This window comes from Aquarana catesbeiana, linkage group LG07, assembly GCF_042186555.1.
Source record: "Aquarana catesbeiana isolate 2022-GZ linkage group LG07, ASM4218655v1, whole genome shotgun sequence".
Taxonomy (NCBI): domain Eukaryota; kingdom Metazoa; phylum Chordata; class Amphibia; order Anura; family Ranidae; genus Aquarana; species Aquarana catesbeiana.
In genome coordinates this window covers 303,270,277-303,292,325 of record NC_133330.1, presented here as the reverse complement: position 1 = coordinate 303,292,325, position 22,049 = coordinate 303,270,277, and the positions used below count along the sequence as shown (strand labels likewise).

At 42.4% G+C, this 22,049-nt stretch overlaps 1 protein-coding gene across 1 annotated transcript in view; it reads right to left on the bottom strand.

Annotated features, from left to right (window-relative positions):
- Nucleotides 1-22,049, bottom strand: part of COL24A1 (collagen type XXIV alpha 1 chain) — a 418,688-nt gene that overhangs the window by 129,403 nt on the left and 267,236 nt on the right. The window contains exons 25-26 of the mRNA XM_073593602.1: nucleotides 7,833-7,886; nucleotides 336-389 (exon numbers count right to left, since the gene is read on the bottom strand). Of these exons, the coding sequence (XP_073449703.1) occupies nucleotides 336-389; nucleotides 7,833-7,886 (108 nt within the window). The remainder of the gene's footprint in view (nucleotides 1-335; nucleotides 390-7,832; nucleotides 7,887-22,049) is intronic.

Genomic DNA, 22,049 nt, shown 5'->3' with positions numbered 1-22,049 from the left:
TTGTTATTTTTATAAAAAATAAAAAGGAAGGTTTACAACCCCTTTAAATAAACAAAATGGCTGCTGTACATCTACAAAAAAAAGAGAATAAAGCGTAGCATCCTATCTAGAAATAATGTCTGTAAAATCCCAGGATCTGTCAGAGGAGAGTGAACTCATCAATGCGCTGCTGCTCCTTCCTTGTCCATTCAGCCAGAGCGGCCTATGCTGTCTGGCAGGAAAAACTGGATCACAAAAGTGACTAAACAGATCTGAAAATCCTTCCTCAGGATAAACAGCTCACATAGCTATTCCAACTGTTCAGCTGTAAGTTGTATTTAATACTTTATACTTACAATTGATCCCTTTTCACCAGAAGGTCCTTCAGGTCCAGGATTCCCACGTCCCCCCTATAAAGTAGAACAAGAGCTCAGTCTTGTACGGTCACAGTACACATGTATTATTTTACAGAAAAAAAGAGAGGAATTTCATAGGGAGAAATTACATTTTAATGACAGTAAGTTAATGGGGTGATTTTCTGACGGCTTCAATGGTTTAATAAACTTGTGGTTATGTAATACTAAGTACAAAGAAATCTTATGCCAGTTAAATGAGATAGGATAAAGAGGACCTAATCTGTCTTTTACTCAAGCCATGCATGTGCTCCTCGGCTCAGATGTGGAAAAAAAAGCCTAAAATTCATTTACAGGGGAAAAGGGGGAACTATGAACCACATGTTTCTACTGGATAGATTTCCCTTTACTGAGGAATACAAATAGCTTACTTCCAGTCCACTTTTGTCTAATCCTGCCCAAGTGCCTTCTACACAAAGCAGCACCAAATCGACTCGCCCATCCACTTTCTAATCTTTATCTCCTTTACACTTCTTATGCCGCGTACACACGGCCGGACTTGCCAATGGGCTAAAGTCTGTCAGCATTTCCGACGGAGAGATTTAGAACATGTTCTATATCTGAGTCCGTTGGAAATGCCGACAGAAAAAGTCCGATGGAGCATATACACGGTCGGAATGTCCGACCGAAAGCTCCCATCTGACTTTTCTGTCGGGAAGTCCGGCCGTGTGTACGCGGCATTACAGTCTTTTCTTTGCCTCCTTAAGCCCAAACTTAACCTCTCTCTCCCTCCTGCATTCCCTGTCCCCCATATTGTTTCACCACTGGGCGACCATATCTGGCATGTTACTCCTTTTCTACACCCAGTCTCTCCCCCCTGACTTACCTAGATTGGCCAGCCCCCATCCCTCTCCAACCAGGCCTGCCAATGAGGCCACTACCATTCTTCCCTATTCATGCCCAAGCTGCTTACTCCTCCCCGTCCTTTTATAGTAGTACTGTAGACCAGTGGTCATCAACCCTGTCCTCAGGGTCCACTAACAGGCCAGGTTTGCAAGATAACTGAAATACATCACAGGTGATATCATTTGCTGCTCAGTGATTGCAGTATTCTAGTCTGCATCTCCCCAAGGTAATACATAAAACCTGACCTGTTAGTGGGTCCTGAGGACAGGGTTGATGACCACTGCTGTAGACCCCTTCACTTAGTTTCTTCTTCCTAATTACTTAAAAATCTAGCATCAGGTGATACCGCGGTTACACTTCAGCGGTCTATTCATCTACATCTTGCTGTGTTTTAGTTATCTGCTTCAAGTGTAACTTATACTACAATTGCTTATTGACTTTATACTTGCTGTACATTGTATTATTTCCTGATTCTTTCTTAAAATAAAGAATGCATAAATAGGGGCAAAGAGTAATGGTTGGTTAAAAAAGGGGGCAAAGAGTGATGGTTAGTTACATTAGTTTGAAAGTACATTACCAGCTATACAAAAGGTGTGTAAGTTAACATGTTCATGTATGTAGCACCCAGTGGCGGCCGTCCATAGGTGGCGCAGGGGTGCCGCCCCCCCACAGCTAGTCACAAAAAAGAAAACAATGCCCCTTAAAAAAAAAATAAAATAAAGAAAAAGTCCTTTAAATGCACTATGTTCGGGCGCCGGACACTGTGCACTATGGGAAGCATGAGGTCAATGCAATCACTTGATTGCAGGCGAGGTGCTTTTTTGCAGGGTTTTGTGAGGCTTTGTGGCGCAATGCACAGCGCCTCTACACTGCCTCATGTGCCAATCTCCTTGATGTGCTTCTGTGGATTGGCACCGCCGGAGGACATGGGCGGTGCTTTCCCCAGGCAGTGACGTCACTTCTGGTTTCTGTGCCAGTGGGAAATCGGCTCCGTGATCGTGAATGAAGAAGCAGTGAGTTTGATACCCTGTCAGTGTCTGTCCACTATACAGCAGCACCTTGTACTGTGATCCTGTGATCGGACTGAAGGCGGAGGGAGGGGAAGGGTGCCCTGCTTCTTCTGTGCCCAGGAATCAACCTTCAGCCATTCACTCGACAATGTGCTGGAGCATTTCATCATTACACATCATCTCCTGTATATCACAAAGGATCCCAGCACTGTGTCCTGCTACAGCCATGGTTTACAGTATATCCTCACCTTCACCAGGTCTATCTATCTATCTGTCTGTCTGTATCTATCTAGGAAGGAATGCATTAAGGTAAAAAATGTTTAGGCTTTAGAACCACTTTAAATAATGTTATACTTACCTGCTCTGTGCAATGATATTGCAGAGAGAGGCCACAAACCCCCTATTCTGAGGTCCCCTGCCAACGATCCTGGCTCCTCTTCTTCAGTGTCTGCCTCCATAGCAAGCTGCTTACTATGGGGCAGATGTGTGGGCTCACTCTCAAGACGGGTTGTGTGCTTCTATGGACACACAGGGGTTGATTTACTAAAGGCAAATCCTCTTTGCACTACAAGTGCACTGCAAGTGCACTTGAAAGTGCACTGAAAGTGCACTTGGAAGTGCAGTCGCTGTAGATCGGAGGGAAAGATCTGAAATGAGGGGAAGCTCTGCTGATTTTATCATCCAATCATGTGCAAGCTAAAATGCTGTTTTTTATTTTCCTTGCATGTCCCCCTCAGATTTACAGCGACTGCACTTTTAAGTGCACTTGTAGTGCAAAGTGGATTTGCCTTTAGTAAATAACCCCCACAGTGTTGCTTGCCACCCCCCCCCCCCACTCTCTGCTCACAGGATTTGACAGACAGCAGCAGGAGCCAATGGCTCCCACTGCTGCATGAAAATCCTGTGAGAAGAGAAAGAGAAGAGAGAACTGCAGCCTGGCACAGCACTGGATCGATACAGGACTCAGGTAAATGTTTAGTGGTGGTGGGGGGGAGGGGGACAGCAAGTGGCAAAACCTTTTTTACCTTAATGCAGGGAATCAGTGGAGCATCATCCATGGGGGAATGTGTGCGGTGCATGGGCCCCAAGGGGGGGCCCACTGTGCTCTGACGCACAGGGCACCCATGGATGAGCCAAAGCCGCGCATGTCACTCTCTGACTCCTTCACCCCTTCAGCGCTAATTAGCGGCCCCCAGAAAGAGTCCCATCTAAAGGGATGTCGGGGCTGTTCTCTGGCTCACTTCTGCTACACTTCAATCAGAGCAGAGGGCGGAGCGGGAACAGGTGAAGATACACTGACCTGACACCACAGGAGGATGCACATTAGATTCCCCAGGACTCAGCCTCTCATCAATCATCAGCCTGGTGCTGGCTGGAGCTCCATGAGGACCGGAGGAGAGCGGAATCCGCATGTATGAGCCTCTGAGTTCCGGGAAACTACATTCAGTTCTCCTGCTGGTTGTCACCTACAGCTGCCTGACTATTCACCACCTCCATGGGGTAAGTGTAAGCCGGGGGTCCGCTCTGATCTACCTATCTGCACCCCTCTCCTGCACATACCACTCACCGACACACACTCCATACCCCTCTCCTGCAAAAAGAACCCACCACCATACCCTCTGTACCCCTCTCCTGCACATACCATCCCATCCTATACAAAGAAGAGACTCCGTATTGGTGATTAAGTGAACAGTTCCTCATTCATTTATCTTAATGCACCTTGCTAAGAGCCTGTCTGGGTATTCCAAATAAAGAAAAAATAAAATAAAATGGAAATCTGTGAATTCACAGCCAGCGATGAACTGCTTCTTAATTGCATTTAAGATTTGTTAAGCACTCTATTTAACCACACCCCTTTAAGCCATACCCAATATCTAGCGCCACTTTTTGCCATGTTGCATTTTTTACTGACTCGGTGCCTAGGGGGGCCCACTTTTGAACTTGCATATGGAACCACTGATTTCATGATACGCCCCTGCAGGGAATGCATTCAAGTAAAAAATGTTTTAGCTTTATGTTTTAGTAATCAGGTTTACACACTATATTTTAGGTCCTCAATATTAATATATGGTTGCATGTTTCTGTTATTTTGTCCATCCCCAGTATGTGGTCCATGGAAATATAAAGTGGTTAGTGTTTATCTCCTCAAATAATGAATCCATTTTGCCCATAGCATCATAAACCCAAGTGCACATGTGAAATCATAATAAATCATACACTTTTTCTATACGTTACATAACTGCGTTGACAACAATTTATGGTCTAAACATATAACAGGTTTTGTAACAGTACCAGGAATTTCATTACAAACATTTTCAAACTATGTTGCATTATTGCAGATGAAGCTCAGCCTGAATACACACAGCAGAAGCTGCAGTAAATCATGAAAAGTCCCTTCAAAGTTTTCTTGCAGTTGAACATCATTAATAGCACAGGGTTCCAAATTATTATTGCCTTCAGCCGCACAACTTCATACAGATGTGTTTGATAAATATCTGAACTCAGAGAATGATTGTGCAGATTTAGCATGCAAAAAAAAAATAACAATCAATGGTGTCTATGTTTTACCTACATGCCCAGAGTTTTGCTATCAGTCAAGGTTTCCTGTGTATCTATAGCCAAAATGTTTTTTTTTAATAGCATGGGTAAGGGTTAGAATCTCTGTCAAGTTTTTAGTGCTAGGAAGGGTTTACATGGGAGGTGCAGGATCTGGGATTGTTCCTAAATAGGGCTTGTAAAGAAAGTCTTTGGCTGAAGAAATACAATGGCTCCTGTTAGACTCACTGCAAGCAAAAGTATTTATTCCATTATGCCCAACAACAAGCTAGATTGTTTTGGGGGACATGCCATACTCCCTTCATTAGGGAAGGAAAGGGCTACATTGTTTTTTCAGTTGTGTCAGATTCCTATTACCCCCCCCAGCATTGTATGGTTCCTCCCACCAGGCTTGACATAACTACAAGACCCAGTAGTGAGATAAGAGCCGGTGGATCAAATCATTAAGAGTAGCAGGGGATAAGGAAAGCAACACTTCTAGAAGTGTCAGATTCTAAATATTCTTAAGGCCCGTACACACGATCCGACTTTTTGACAACAAACATGCAAATGAGCTGTTTTGGAGCAACATCCGACCGTGTGTACACTCCATCGGACAAACTTTTTCTGTTTCCATCGGACTTTTGTTGGCTGTGCGAACGGACAAACTTTCCGGCAACAAAAGTCCGATGGAGCAAAGTCCGATCGTGTGTACACAAAAGCATCGGACTTTTGCACAAACTACAGTACGCGGCCGCGAGAATGTTTCCAGCGTGAACCCATCGCGCTGGTTCTCGGCGACAGGGTACTGTACATCTCGCGCTGGCTGCAATAGGAAAAACACATTTTTCTACTGCAGCGAGCACGAGGGGGAATTCCCCTCTGGGGGCATTTCGTCCCCACCCCCTTTCCTGACCGGCCGGGTTGCGTGCTCGGATAGGGGTCTGGTATGGATTTGGGGAGGACCCCCACGCTGTTTTTTTCGGCGTAGGGGGTTCGCCTTAAAATCCATACTAGACCTAAGGGCCTGGTATGCCCCTGGAGGGGAACCCATGCCGTTTTTTTATTTAAAATTTGGCGTGAAGTTCCCCCTCAAGATTCATACCAAACACAGTGCCTGGCATTGGCGGGGATCCAAGTCGGATCCCCGCACCAGTGTGAACCCGGCTCACAAGGTGTCAATCTCACCAATAAAAGTGGCGAGATTGACACAATATCAGACAACAATACAGAAGTTGACCAAAGGGTGGTGGTAAAGAGCTGAAAAACCACGTGATTTGGTGAAAGTTGGCTGGAAAAGTCCTGTCGTCTGTATGCAAGACAAACTTCTAGCCAACGCTCTTTGTACAAAAATCCAAGGGAAAGTTTGTACAAAGTCCTATCGTGTGTATGGGGCTTTAGTTTCTTCGGTAGTTTCTCTCAATAAAGCAGAGGTGGTGTGGGTGGCAGAAGTAGTATTAACTATCTTCTTTGCAGGGGAACTATGCCATGGCTAAAGCTATGGCTTTTGACATCACCAAAGGACCCCACATAATATTCAATATATATAATACTGAAGAGGACTCAAGCGACTTACATCTGCATTTGGTGGGTGGGGGGGGGGCAGTAAAAACAGGTTTTACTGCCCCCTTCCCTTAAGCTGCAAAAGCAGCTGGACAGCAGTGCACTCCGACTGCAGCTGCGATGATTTGCTTCACAGTCATGGCAAAAAAGTACACCCCCCCAATCACATTCGGCAGGAAGTAGTACCACTACCAAACGTGACCAGTTTAATTGAACAGTCCTGCAAATGCTTTCAGTTGCAGTGCAGTAGTACAACATTTAATGGATTAAACCAGGCAGTGAGGAGGCAACATATTACCTCCTCACTGTCTTTCAAATATCTCTGAAAAAAGAAAATGGTGGTCAAAGCCATGCTTCAGGTTTGGCTGGAGACTGGAGACATGCTGCAGATAGCAAGAGACTGGAGGCAAGTTAAATGGTGCTAGTAGAGATCACTATATTTATCGCTTTGCAAAAGTGAGCTTCCACAGCCTTTATAGACTGCTGGGGCCAAACGGCTCACAGAAGTTCCAATACTTGGGCTTCGTTCCACGCGTTGGGCACCCGGGTGTTAAAGCATATGTGAATTATATGTGATTGGGTGCACATCTACCTTTAAACCTCTTGGTGAAATTCCTCTGTGTATGTTTCCATCCCTCCACTCTTCCCATAAAGCTCCATCTAAGGTGTCACTTCCTTGTAGATGGCCTTCCCAGTTCTTTGTTTCACATTATAGAGATTTCATGGGGGTGGGGGGGTGTATTAGTGGCGGCATGATATAATCTTGCGGTGATAACGGCAGGATTGCCAACAATCAACCAAAACCACAGCAATAGCAGCCTTAACTTAAAGTGGTTGTAAAGTAAGACTTTTTTTTATCTTAATGCATTAAGATAAAAAGCCTTCTGTGTGCAGCAGCCCCCCCCCCAATACTTACGGGAGCCCCATCTCTGTCCAGCAATGTCCAGAAGTGTCTTGGCCGTCCAGGACTCTCCCTCCTGATTGGCTGAGACACAGCAGCGGCACCATTGGCTCCCGCTGATGTCCATCAAAGTCAGTTAGCCAATCAGGAGAGAGAGGGTGCGGGGCTGAACCACAGCCACGTGTCTGAATGGACACATGGAGCTGCAGCTTTGCTCGGGTGCCCCCATAGCAAGCTGCTTGCTGTGGGGGCAATCAACAGGAGCGAGGGGCAGGATCACAGAAGAGGGATCTGGGCTGCTCTGTGCAAATCCACTGCAACAGAACAGGTAAGTATAACATGTTTGTTATTTTTATAGAAAAAAAAATGAGAGTTTACAATCACTTTAAGCCTTCTTCTAATTCCATTTCAGAACTGAATAATAATGACACTTCAATGAATATGACAAATAGCCTACCAATGGGTCAGCCAACATTACATCATGTATTAAGCAATACCCCAGTAAGAGAAATCAAAATAGTTGTTATTACAAACAGCAATAACTTTAATAAGAATAATTTCATTTTTTTGAGGCTTTCTCTGTACCTTTTCTCCAGGTTCCCCAGGTGGCCCGACTTCTCCCGGCAAACCTTCTGGACCCTGAAAAACAAATTCCAGTTATTCTTCCAACAGAAGCCGCTTTATTTCACAGGAAACAGAGCAGACAAAATAAACGTTTTGTCACAATCCAGATCGATGTTTAACAATGTGCAAGCTTTAAGACAAAGAAAGAAACCAGATTTCATTTATCTAAACCTTGTCCAAACCCAGATTCTCAGCAAGTCCCTAATTAAAAATGTACAATCTGTTACTCAGAACTTACTGAAGCCTTCAGCTCTGTGTCTGTATTGTGGCCAACGACCACTAGAACACTGATTCATAGGTTACTTTATTCCTCACAAAATATATTTTAAAAAAACATCTTCATACATTTGTTTAGCAACTCAACTCAGGTCGGGCAAAGGTTCTATAAAGGCGCCAGGAATTCTCAACATGCATTGCCACTCTGAAGGATGCTGTCAGCTGCGCTTTAAAAAGTTAGAATCAAGATATGGTGATGCAAATGGCAATTTGAATTACAGACAAGAACTCCTGTGTGTACAATAATAGCTATTAGATCACCAAATGTGAAAGCAGGAAGCACTTGAAAAGCAAGCAAAGTGGGAGAACATGAATGGAGGGTAGGTAAAGTAAACTTTTTCATTACCCAAGCATAGAAACATAATGGAACTTTTATGATCCACTTAATTTACCTGTTTCAATCACATGCCTGCTCACTCCTGCCTAAACTGACCAAACTGTGCTGTCATTATTCATACAAATGTTGACTTTTTGTCAAAAGTCAACAGCTAAGCCCCTACTTCCGTCCCTAACTACTTCCTGAAATTTTTGTTCACTAACGTACCAGTGATATACATGCAAACGCATCTCAGAACAATGCTTTAATGTTTCTATAATATTTTCCTTTCATGATGGCTCAGATCAGGCCTACAATTTTAAACTTTTGGAAGGTCCTCTGTTGAAACTACACTTCCTTGTGTTCTTCATTTCTAGCATCAGCTAGTGAGTATTGCTCCCTCACTCCCTCTAAACTAGTCATTTTCAATCATAGAACCCTAGGGTTCCTCCAAAGTTTGCTAGGGGTCCATGAACTGTGACTGTCTGACCTCCCATCTGATGGAACCTAGCTAATTGCATGATCAATGCCACTTGCCAGAGCCAGCAGCATGGCATCAAGGATCTTTTTAGCTGTTGGTAAGGATGGCCTTGTGATTACAGATGTAAGAGGCATTCTTTCCACTGTCCCTGGGAATAACTGTTTTTAGGAGGGGTTCCCTGAGACCTAAAAAATATTGCAAAGATTCCTTTGAGGTAAAAAGGTTGAAAAAGCTGCTATAGACTAATGCCGCGTACACACAATCGGAATTTCCGTCAGAAAAACCTTGGATGGTTTTTCCGACGGAATTCCGCTCAGGCTTGCCTTGCATACACACGGTCACACAAAAGTTCTTGGAACTTTCAACCGTCAAGAACGCGGTGGCCTACAACACTACGACGAGCCGAGAAAATTAAGTTCAATGCTTCCAAGCATGCGTCTAATTGTTTCTGAGCATGCATAGGAATTTTGCACGTCGGAATTGCTACAGACGATCGGAATTTCCGATAGGAACTTTTTCCATCGGAAAAACAGAGAACCTGCTCTCAATCTTTTGCTGGCGGAAATTCCGCCAGCAAAAGTCTGATGGAGCAAACACATGGTCGGAATTTCCGACCAAAAGCTCACATCGGATTTTTGCTGGCGGAATTTCCGATTGTGTGTATGCGGCTTTACAGCTAAAATGTTCTTTTAGCTCATTCCTATTTACTTTCAATGGACTAGGTAAGCAAGGGCAAGGTCCTTATTCAAGATGACAAAGTGAAGTGATTGGTGCCTATGCCATGGAAAGTATTTAAGTTCAGTGCAAGTTACTCTAGTGCCAGATTTTTTAGTGAGGTGACCTACAATAAGTGGTAACTCAGAAATAGATTAGAATTTGGTTAATGCACAATACCTCTTTAACCACTTCCCGCCCGGTCCATAGCAAATGACGGCCGGGAGGTGGTTCAGTTATTTTGACTGGGCGTCATATGACGACCAGCAGGATAACATGCCGCCATGCGCCCGCGGGGGCGCGCATCGCGGCAATCGGTGGAGCGTTGTGTTAGCCTGACACACCGCTACACCGATCTTGGTAAAGAGCCTCCGGTGGAGGCTCTTTAGCACGTGATCAGCCGTGTCCAATCACGGCTGATCACGATGTCAATAGGAAGAGCCGTTGTTTGGCTTTTCCTCACTCGCGTCTGACAGACGTGAGTAGAGGAGAGCCGATCGGCGGCTCTCCTGACAGGGGGGGGTCTGCGCTGATTGTTTATCAGGGCAGCCCCCCCTCAGATCACCAAACTGGACCACCACGGATTGCCACTAGGACCACCAGGGAAGGGGCAACATGTGGATGGTCAGGTATGTACCCCATGGCCATCCACATGTGCCCAATCTGTGTCAATCAGTGCCCACAAATGGGCACTGATTGGCACCATTATGTTTCAGGTCTGCCCAGCAATGCCACCAATCAGTTTATTCAGTGCCACCAATCAGTGTCATCAGTGCCACCTGTCAGTGCCCATCGGTGCCACCTGTCAGTGCCCACCTATCAGTGCCCATCAGTGCCACCTATCAGTGCCACCCATAAGTACCCATCAGTGCCTCCCATATGTACCAATCAATGCCACCTACGAGTGCCCATCAGTGCTGCCTATGAGTGCCCAACGGTGCCACCTATGAGTGCCCATCAGTGCCGCATACCAGTGCCACCTATCAGTGCCAATCAGTGCCACCTATAAGTGCCCATCAGTGCCGCCTATCAGTGCCCATCATCAGTGCCCGTCAGTGCCACCTCATCAGTGCCACCTCATCGGTGCCCATCAGTGCCGCCATATCAGTGCCCGTCAGTGCAGCCATATCAGTGCCCGTCATTGAAGAAGAAAACGTACTTATTTACAAAAAATTTTAACAGAAACAAAAGAAAAACTTGTTTTGTTTTCAAAATTTTCGGTCTTTTTATATTTGTTGCGCAAAAAATAAAAACCACAGAAGTGATCAAATACCACCAAAAGAAAGCTCTATTTGTGGGAACAAAATGATAAAAAATTTGTTTGAGTACAGTGTTGTATGACCGCGCAATTGTCATTCAAATTGCAACAGCGCTGAAAGCTGAAAATTGGCCTGAGTGGGAAGGTGTCTAAGTGCCTGGTATTGAAGTGGTTAATAAAAAGTTTGTAAAAAAAAATAAAAATAAAAAAATAAAAAAAAGGAATTTGGTTAATGCAGGAAGAATAGGTGAAGCAAAAGTTCATTAGGTTGTTAAAAAGACCAGGAGGCCCACTTTACATAATGGAAAACTAATATAATATTGTAAGTTACGTTAGAAGGGTAAAATCAAAGTAGGTAAAGTCATTGTTCCAATTTTAGGGGTGAACTCAAATATAAAGGGCATCTAAATAGATCTTGATCATATGTTTTATTTGTGGGAGTATGCAGGCACACTATTTCAGGGCAATTACAGTGTCTACTTCATCAGGGATGTTTGTATAGACTTGGTAACAACACAAAAATTCCCTAGCACACTTTTACATTTGCAAAAACATTTGAAGCTGCACTGCCATTTTAAGACATCTATGCGTAACAGTGCGGCTTCACATTTATTTGCAAATATGTAACATAAACCTCTGTTTTTAACCTGAAATGTTAAATTGGGCTTCTGGTGTGTTGCTGTACCTATAAGCAGGAGGGTGCTCCGTCCAAGGCATTTTGAATGTATTCATTCCTATTCATTCCTATATACTGTATCTTCCAGGTTGGGAGCTTATTTAGAAAACGAGCTAACTGATTGACAAAAAGCCCTGGGGACCTAGTGCCACATCCCTGAATAGAGAAAGAGAAACAAAAGAATGCCACTGGGACTTTGTACGCAGTGGTCAAACCAAACAAAAAAAGTAGGGAAGTATAGTAAAAGTACAACATTTTATTAAATATAATATCTGGAGGTGAACATCAAGAACACAGTTTCAAGTTAAAATCAAAATCAGAAAATGGTAGACAAAGTGTATACAATACAGGACTGTTGTCTTGAACACACGGTTGATCTCGTGGTAGGAGGCTAAACCGCAGACAATTATGTGGAAAATCCCAACATGTTTCGGAATATAATAAATTCCTTCTTCAGGGGATGATCAAAACAGACTGTATTTTACGATGGTTACCCTCTAACGAATTTGAAGACACAACATGGTCCGTTGGATATTTCCACAGTACCCCATCACATTTGTTGTACCCCAAAAGAGTGATATATCCAGGTGGCAGGTTATGATAGTGTCCCTGGTCCAGGACAGGCACAACGTGGGATGAAGGGAGGAGAGATGGTAGTGCTGCCGCAAAGAAAAAGGCGCTCACAAGGATCGCATGTGTGGAGACGGCAACATAGTGCTAGTCTGAGAGGTGTATCCTGATTCAGGGGAGCTGGGAATTCCCAGACTAGCACTGTGTGCCCGTCTCCACACATGCAATCCTTGTGAGCATTTTTTTCTTTCTGGCAGCACTACCGTCTCTCCTTCCCTCATCTCACGCTATCCTGTCCTGGACCAGAGACACTATCTTACCTGCCACCTGGATATATCGCCCTTTTGGGGTATAACAAATGAGAAGGGGTACTGTGGGAATATCCAACGGACCATGTTGTGTCCTTGAATTCGTTAGACGGTAGCCATTGTAAAATACAGTCTGTTTTGATCAACCCCTGAAGAAGAAATGTATTATATTCCGAAACATGTTGGGATCTTCCATATAATTGTCTGCGGTTTGGCCTCCCACCACAAGATCAACTGTGTGTTGAAGACAACAGTCCTGTGTTGTCTACACTTTTTCTACCATTTTCTGATTTTGATTTTAACTTGAAACTGTGTTCTTGATGAACACCTCCAGATTTTATATTTGATAAAATTTTGTACTTTTACTATATACTATATTTCCTTACTTCTTTTGTCTGGTTTGACCACTGCCTACAAAGTCCCAGGGGCCTTCTTTTGTTTCTCTGTCCAGGTTGGGAGCTTAGGTAGTTTAGAGCTAGGGACCACACTCCGGAGAGATACCTTTACATTGCAGTGTGACTTCACATGCTGGGCAATTTTCTATAGCTCTGTCAATGGCCCCACCCATGTGCACCCTTCTATTTTCTAGTTATAAATTAAGCTGAGTGGTTGTCTTTTTTGATTTGTTGTATAGAAATACTGTCATGCGCAGAAAGGGCCTGTTCATACTATGAACATTAAACTAGTTACAAATTCTTAACAACAGTAACATAGCTTTAACTTTCACTGACCTCTCTAGCTGCTTTTAAAGTGAAATGAATAATTCTCAAAGTTCCTCAAACATCACAACAAATACTCTGAAGCAGGTTTCAGTGGGTGTTTAGCAGCTTGCTAATAGTTTACATTAGATGGCTTTGAAAAAAAAAGCATAAGTAGAATTATATTTGTATTTTTAGGCAATTGTTGGGCAAATACTTTGGTCCATGGTCAAAATTTAAAATCATATATTCATTTCCACACTGCATTTCAATTATTTCTAGACTACTCCTATTAATCTGAATGATCTTGTAGTTTGTAAACGTATCTTGTGAATATTCCCACAAACTATTACTTCCTTGAATTATGTTATACTTATTCACTATGCCCTATAAGTAGGCTCTGATGTGTCACACACTTTACAGTGCCTGCCTGAACTGCAGAGGTGCTGAGAGGAGGAGTTTCAGGAGGCAGAGGTAGTACAGGAATCACTGATTACAGGCAACAAGGTACCATGGGATATGTAATCCTTGATAGTAAACAGCAGAGGAGAAGCATGCAGGGATTGCAGGAATAGGTGGAAATAGATGGCCAGCTGACAGGCTGAACTGACAACATAAAATAAGATTTTGCAAGTTTATATTAGATTTTAAAATAACTATTGTTTGTATTGCTATTACAATGCTGGCATTATAAATTGAAAGTTTATGCTATAATCATAGAACTTAAAAGTTATGCTATATGAAAAGAAACATGTAACAAATATAAAGGTGTTATCTCAATTTGGCTGCAAAGTATATATTTTCAAGTGCTGTTACTGCTTGATCAGAATGTGTAAATAGTTGTGCAATGATCTGGACTGAAAAAAACTATTTTTCTAAATAGTTAAATTGCCAGGATTAAGGATTAAAAACATTGGAAATTCAGCAGCAATGACAGCCAAATTTGTCCATGGTTTGTACAGAATCAATTCTATGCAGCACTGAAGAAGGCGACACTGTAATTGCAATATGTTGGATAAATATTCCCACAAATAAAAAAAACATTTGGGTTCATGATCAATTTGCCTGCCGTTTTCAATTGAGGTTCACCCGCTACGTGGAGCTGAGGACTAGCTCCATCTACTTTCAATTTGGAGTTAGCACATTTTAAACATTTCATTTCATTTTATTCCTTCAGGGCAGAGAATTTGGGGTGAAATCAGGTTACTGAAGCCACAGGAAAAAAACTTTCAAGGTATAGGAGATTGATTTACATTCAGGAATCCAAATGTACAATAATATTTTGCCTGGATTTACAGGGCAAACAAAGAACACCCAATAAACGTTTTAGGTAGGAAATGTGACTACTTCATTAAAATTCAGTAGGAATTGCATAGAAACATGCTACTTGGCATTTTTGTACTTGTGTAATATAAGAATCCAGCATAATCCATGAGTCACAGCTTCATCCCAGCTTCCGTCATCTGTTTTCATTTACACATTGTCTTCAACTAACTTGTCTTCCAGATTCTCAGAGCCAAAAAAAACAAGGCATTCTCACCAATATATCCCATTTTGCTCAACAATGTGTTGCTTTCTTTATCTTTGGAAGAGCGACTAACTGATCTTAAAAAACACTCTTTATTTACCACATTTTCAATACAAACTAAAGTTGTAAAAATGTTTTTGGGTTATCAAGCCATAATAAAAAAGACTGAAAAAGAAGCACACATTAGAAACGTTGTGCTACTTTGACAAGTTTTTTTCTTTGGTCCTAAAAATCCTTGCCAAAGATCCTATGAAATATCCCTAACAGAGGGAACTAAAAGAGACTCCTAAATCCGGCAAAACACATTTTTGAATTCGGTGATGAATTCAGACATCGTCACACTTTACTGGCTAAACCAGAACAGGTTCAATTTACTATACATAGAATCCATGACAAAAAACACATCCTAAAAATAACAGTGTTCTGGAGGTCTTTTTGCATTTCTTTACTAGACTTTATAAAACACAAACGCACAATGACCCAGCCAATTTGAAAGCTCATCCTAACTCCTTTAGCCTTAGATCTCTCACTCCCAAGCTAAGAGAATTTCTACAATCCCAAATTACTGAAGAAGAAATGTGCTAGGCCTTATTCATGAAGAACCTTAAACAATGATATATTTCAAGAAATCCTATGGCCCTCCTTTAGGGAAGCTTTAGTTGTATTAATCCTCAAACCTAATGAAGACCCTCTATATCAGGGATATGCAATTAGTGGACCTCCAGCTGTTGCAAAACTACAAGTCCCATCATGCCTCTACCTCTGGGTATCATGCTTGTGGCTGTCAGAGTCTTGCTATGATTCATGGGACTTGTAGTTCTGCAAAAGCTGGAGGTCTGCTAATTGCATATCCCTGCTCTATATTGTGAATTCTATACACTGTTTTCCTTGATTAATACTGATGTTAAAATCTTAGTTAAAATAATAGCAAGACATATAAACTCTGTGATTCTTACCCTTATTAACGCTAATCAAACTTGAATTTACAGTATTTTACCAACGCCACAAATACAGCCCTCCTATTTTGAACTAAAAGCCATTCTGGTTTTGGACACCCACAAAAACTTTTACTAAATCAAATGGCCCTTACTGGCCAGCAGACTTTAAAAATGTGTCTTTGGTCACGCATTCATCACCTGAACATCAATTATTTATACACAACTTGGCCTGTCTAAATTAAATAATTTCAGATCTCTTCCCTATATAGCAGGGAACATAGCAGGACTGCCCCTTGTCCTTGCATATTTTTTCCCTTGCCATAGAATCACTTGCTGACATTATAAAAACCCAACAGATTGAGGTTAGAAGAAAGAGCCTCCTTATATACGGACAATATGTTGCTTTAAACTTAATTGGGCAAAATCATGTCTTCCCAATATATAAATTAACAGACCTAGGATTTCATTACAGCTGTCCTCTGACCTTAACATTAGGTAGATAGTGTAGTGTTTAAAATATAAAGAAACCAACCTACTTTCTATTATTACAGCCTTCAAATGCAAGATAGCGGTCTGGGTAGGACTCTCTAATATTCTCCTTAGAAGAACCAATTTATTTAAAGTCCCCTATTCATATTTCTAAGCTCATTTTCTAATAACTAAACTCCTTAATATCTTCTTTTGTGGCATCCTAAGCCTCCCAGATTCTCTCTATCCACATTAAAGCTCCTCTCCAGCCAAGGGGACCTGGTACTTTCAGACCTTCAAGATGCCACTATGCACCCAGCTGTTATACATACATTGGTGGTTATTTCCACAACTAAATAATGTGGTCACAGCCAAGAAGGCAGCAGTGGTCTCTTTCTATGAAATACTTTCAAACCATCCACACAGGCAGACTCTGCATACTAACGCACTTTGTTTTTATTAATGTCTCTAAAAATTTCCAGTTAGTTCATATGCTCCCACGTATATTGCAAACTGTTTCTTTGGTTTAACCCAGAAATAAAACACTTCCTAACTGTTCCCGATGGCCCTTAGTGGGCTCAAGTAGGATTGAAATATCTACATCAATTGTACTCTCAGGGTTCATTTAAATCCCCATTAAAACAGGATCTTAGGATATCTGACATCTGGTATTTTAGATATTTACAATATAGATATGCAGGGGGAATGTTGTGCTTCAGTTCTCCTTCCTGAAGCAAGAACCATTCCAACCCTCCAAATTATTCCATATTCAGGAACAATGTAAAGATTTCCCTGACGTAACAGAACAAGGTTGGGTAGAATTCCCTAATTCCTATTTTCTGAGAGACAAACTCATACAGCTGTAATATTTTCATATGGCATATTTTACGCCTGTTAGACTGTATAAGATTGAAAAATGGGACACACCTACCTGTCATGAATACAGTATCTCACAAAAGTGAGTACACCCCTCACATTTTTTGTAAATATTTTATTATATCACGTGATAACACTTCAGAAATAACACTTTGCTACAATGTTAAGCAGTGAGTGTCATTTAGCCATTAATGTCTAAACCGCTGGCAACAAAAGTGAGTACAAGTGAAAATGTCCAAATTAGACCCAATCAGCCATTTTCCCTCCCCAGTGTCATATGACTTGTTAGTGTTAGAAGGTCTCAGGTGTGAATGGGGAGCAGGTGTGTTAAATGGTGTTATGGCTCTCACTCTCTCAAACTGGTCACTGGAAGTTTAACATGGCACCTCATGACAAAGAACTCTCTGAGGATCTGAAAAAAAAAATGTTCCTCTGCATAAAGATGGCCTAGACCCTGAAACGGAGCTGCAGCACGGTGGCCAAGACCATACAGAGGTTTAACAGGACAGGTTCCACTCAGAACAGGCCTCGCCATGGTTGACCAAAAGAAGTTGAGTGCACGTGGTCAGCGTCATATCCAGAGGCTGTCTTTGGGAATCAGACGTATGAGTGCTGCCAGCATTGCTGCAAAGGTTGAAGGGGTGGTGGTGGGGGGGGGGGGTTAGACTGTCAATGCTCAGACCATACGCCGCACACTGCATCAAATTGGTCTGCATGACTGTTGTCCCAGAAGGAAGCCTCTTCTAAAGATGATGCACAAGCCTGAAAACAGTTTGCTGAAGACAAGCAGACTAAGGACATGGATTACTGGAACCATGTCCTTTGTTCTGATGAGGCCAAGATAAACTTATTTGGTTCAGATGGTGTCAAGCGTGTATGGCGGCAACGAGGTGAGGAGTACAAAGACAAGTGTGTCTTGCCTACAGTCAAGCATGGTGGTGGGAGTGTCATGGTCTGGAGCTGCATGAGTGCTGCCGCCACTGGGAAAATACAGTTCATTGAGGGAACCATGAATTCCAACACATACTGTGACATACTGAAGCAGAGCATGACCCCCTCCCTTCGGAGACTGGGCTGCAGGACAGTATTCCAACATGATAACGACCCCAAACACATCTCCAAGACGACCACTGCCTTGCTAAAGAAGCTGAGGGTAAAGGTGATGGACTGGCCAAGCATGTCTCCTGACCTAAACCCTATTGAGCATCTGTGGGGCATCCTCAAACGGAAGGTGGAGGAGCGCAAGGTCTCCAACACCCACCAGCTCCGTGATGTCATCACGGAGGGGTGGAAGAGGACTCCAGTGGTAACCTGTGAAGCTCTGGTGAACTCCATGCCCAAGAGGGTTAAGGCAATGCTGGAAAATAATGGTGGCCACACAAAATATTGACAATTTGGGCCCAATTTGGACATTTTCACTTAGGGGTGTACTCACTTCTGTTGCTAGCTTTAGACAATAATGCCTGTGTGTTGAGTTATTTTGAGGGGACAGCAAATTTACACTGTTATACAAGCTGTACACTCACTACTTTACATTGTAGCAAATTGTAATTTCTTCAGTGTTGTCACATGAAAAGATATAATAAAAAATTTACAAAAATGTGAAGGGTGTACTCACTTTTGTGAGATACTGTACATTTTTGGACAGAGATATTCTTCATATGTTACAGATGACACAAAGAAGGCAACTATACTAAATGCCTTCTTCTCCACAGTTTTTACACAGGAAAAAGAAGGGTTTACCGACAGCGCCTGTAGTGTTAGTGACACAACACGTGGCATACCCACATGGCTAACTAAGGCCGGAGTCAACGAAAGACTCAATAAACTTAACACAAATAAATCGCCGGGACCAGATGGCTTACACCCACGAGTCCTCAGAGAACTCAGTCAAGTTATAGCCAGGCCATTTTTCCTAATCTTTGTGGACAGCATACTGATAGGATTGGTACCAGCTGATTGGAGAAAAGTCAACATGGTACCAATATTAAAAAAAAAAGGGCAGAGACATATTCCTGGGAATTATAGGCCAGTCAGCCTAACATCAATAGTGGGTAAATTATTGGAGGGGGTGATTAGGGATTATATCCAAAACTTTACTGAGGAGAAGAATATCATTAGTGGTAATCAGCATGGGTTTATGAGAGGACATTCCTGCCAGACCAATCTGCTAACATTCTATGAGGAAGTAAGCAGCCATCTAGATAGAGGGAGGCCTCTGGATGTGGTGTATCTGGACTTTGCAAAAGCATCTGGTACAGTCCCCCATAAATGCTTAATTTACAAGCTGAGGTCCGCAGGCTTGGACCATAGGATTTTGGGTAAAAAACGTTACAGGGACGGATCCAAAGGGTAGTGATAAATAACAAGTACTCAGACTGGTCTGGAGTGGTGAGTAGGGTACCCCAAGGTTCTGTCTTGGGACCAATTCTATTCAACATATTCATAAATGATATAGAGTATGGGATAACTAGTTCAGTCTCAGTCTTTGCGGATGACACAAAGATAAGCAGAATAATAAACTCGCATCAGGACATAGAAATTTTCAGAACGACCTGAACATAAAGAATGGGCAGATAAATGGCAAATGAGGTTTAATGTGGAGAAATTTTAAGTAATGCACTTGGGGCCAAAAAAAATTAATGAAAAATATTCACTAGGTGGAGAACAGATGGGTGAATCATTACCTACTATGTAACTATGTTATGGAATTGTGTCAAAATTGGACCCTTCTAGTCGCATGTAACTGAATTCATCTCTCAGAATTTTAATATCCCCAATATACGCAACCCAAAATGTTGTCTGCTTGATATCTTTGGTGACACTAATGTGCATGTAACACAAAAAAAACCTTTTTGTCCCTAATGCTTTTTATGCTAGGAAAACTGTAGTACTGAACTAGGTGTGCAGAGTAGACTAAATTTAATCAGATGTGGGGAACAAGCTGGAGGTTACATCTGACAGCAAACAAGCATAGTCAAGTAAGAGGCAGAAGGTTTGGGCAGGTGGTGGACAGAAATAGACAACAGGCCATAGTCATAACTAGAGGCAACTAGGAGTAGGAAATACCAGCTAAGTAGATTGAAATGACAAAAACAAACCTAGTCACAGCAGGTAACCAGGTATGAGTGCACAAAAAAGCGGTTTGGCGGTCAAGATACAGAAACTTTGATTACACTCTTTCTGGGTGCTATAATACCGATTTAAGTGCTACTGATTGAAGCCAAGTGTGTGACAGCTGTGTGACCCCACTGCAGTACACGGTATTGTCCAGCAGATGGCAGGGGTAAGCCTACAAGGGCGAATGTATGAGAGGTGGTGAAACAAGCCACCTAAATCTGCATCCAATTTACAAACAAGGGGAGAATGTAAAACTTTGCACTACTGCTGCCAACAGGATACACTACTACCTGTGACAGAGCTGCTGTGTCGTTAATAATAATTAACATAAGCTCTTTCATTTCTTGTTCAAACATTTTATTAAAGAATACAATTGGTATACAGAGGTAGAGGGCAAAAAGGAATTATCCCCATGGCAAAGGGGGTAAAAAAGAATGTACAATGATACCGTACAATGACAGCCCACATAGGTATAGGGTAAGTGAAGGGATACATGCAGGAGGACTGTCAAACAGCATACTTCATATAGATGAGAAAGGGTACAGACAACAGGGTAATGTAATTACAAACAAGTATGGCAACAGAATCACTTGAGTAACATCTTAAAGCATAAAACTCAAGGGAGAGCAGGCCTAGTACGAAGCAAAGAATGGGCGCACTAGGGGCTCAGGTGATGAAAACTAGGGAATAGAGGAGGTGTCTACCACACTTACCATAGCTAGAAGCTTGGGCTTTGTAAAACAGTTATGGTTGGTATCCTGTCAAGGATGTACATACTGGCAGGCCCATACTAATTGGATAGACCCCTAGTAAATAGAAACTAGATGAAAAGAAGTAGGTTGTGAGAAGGAAGAGGAAAGAGGGGGTAGACAGGGGATAAAGGGAGAGAAAAAAAAGGAGGATCAGAGAAGCAAGGAGGGACTAGGGCCAGCTCCAGGGAGAGGAAAAGGGGAAGGGAATGCGGAGAGTCCCGAAAGGGGAGCTCTGATTAACTATATTAGAGATAGTCAGGGGGATAGTAGTGTATTATCAAAGTCAACTGGGAGGTAATGATCCTCCCAGGGTTTTCACAGGCACTCATATTTCTTAACCATATCTATGAGGATTACTTCGACCTTGGCATAAATCATGGCTCTGGTAATTCTATACTTAGTTTCCGCAATGTTAAGGTGAGGAGCTTTCCATGCCTTGGCTATAGTTTGCAGTAGTGACCTGCAGGAGAAGTTTGAATTGTCGCAAAGTCATGGCTAATGTTTTTTGTTGAGTAAGGCCGTGGCTGGATCAGGGATTAGCTCTTTAGTTTCAACCAAAGAGAAACAACAACAGGAGTCCTATACACAGTAAGGACATCACCCCCACACTGCACAGAGGCAGTAGCAACCATGTATACAAACATTTTTCTATTCTTGTCCATGAAAAGTTTGCCATGGTTAGGGCATGCTTTAAACCAGGGATCTCCAAACTACGGCCCTCCAGCTGTTGCAAAACTACACGTCCCATGAGGCATTGTAAAACTCTGACATTCACAGACATGACTAGACATGATGGGAATTTTAGTTCCTGAACAACTGGAGAGCCATAGTTTGGAGACCCCTGCTTTAAACCCTAGTTTCATTCTTTTAATGCTTACTTTTTTGCCATTGTTAAGGTAAGTGCTGGTATATTTTTTTACTGTGGTGTAGTCCATCCAAATGGCAAGGTTAGTTCTTATTACACTGCTGCCCTGGGCAAGGACCTACATGGCCCTATATTGACAGCCGGGTAAACATTATTCATAGAGGACAAATATGATTTGCATTTACAGAAAGTAAGCCACTTAACACCAGACCTGCTGGTAAGATAGAAGTCAACTTTGTAGAGAGAACATAACAGAATTATTTCAACATCTACCCGCACACAGGTGGACCTCTTTAACTTTGTAAACAATACATATTTCTAAAGATAAACCAAC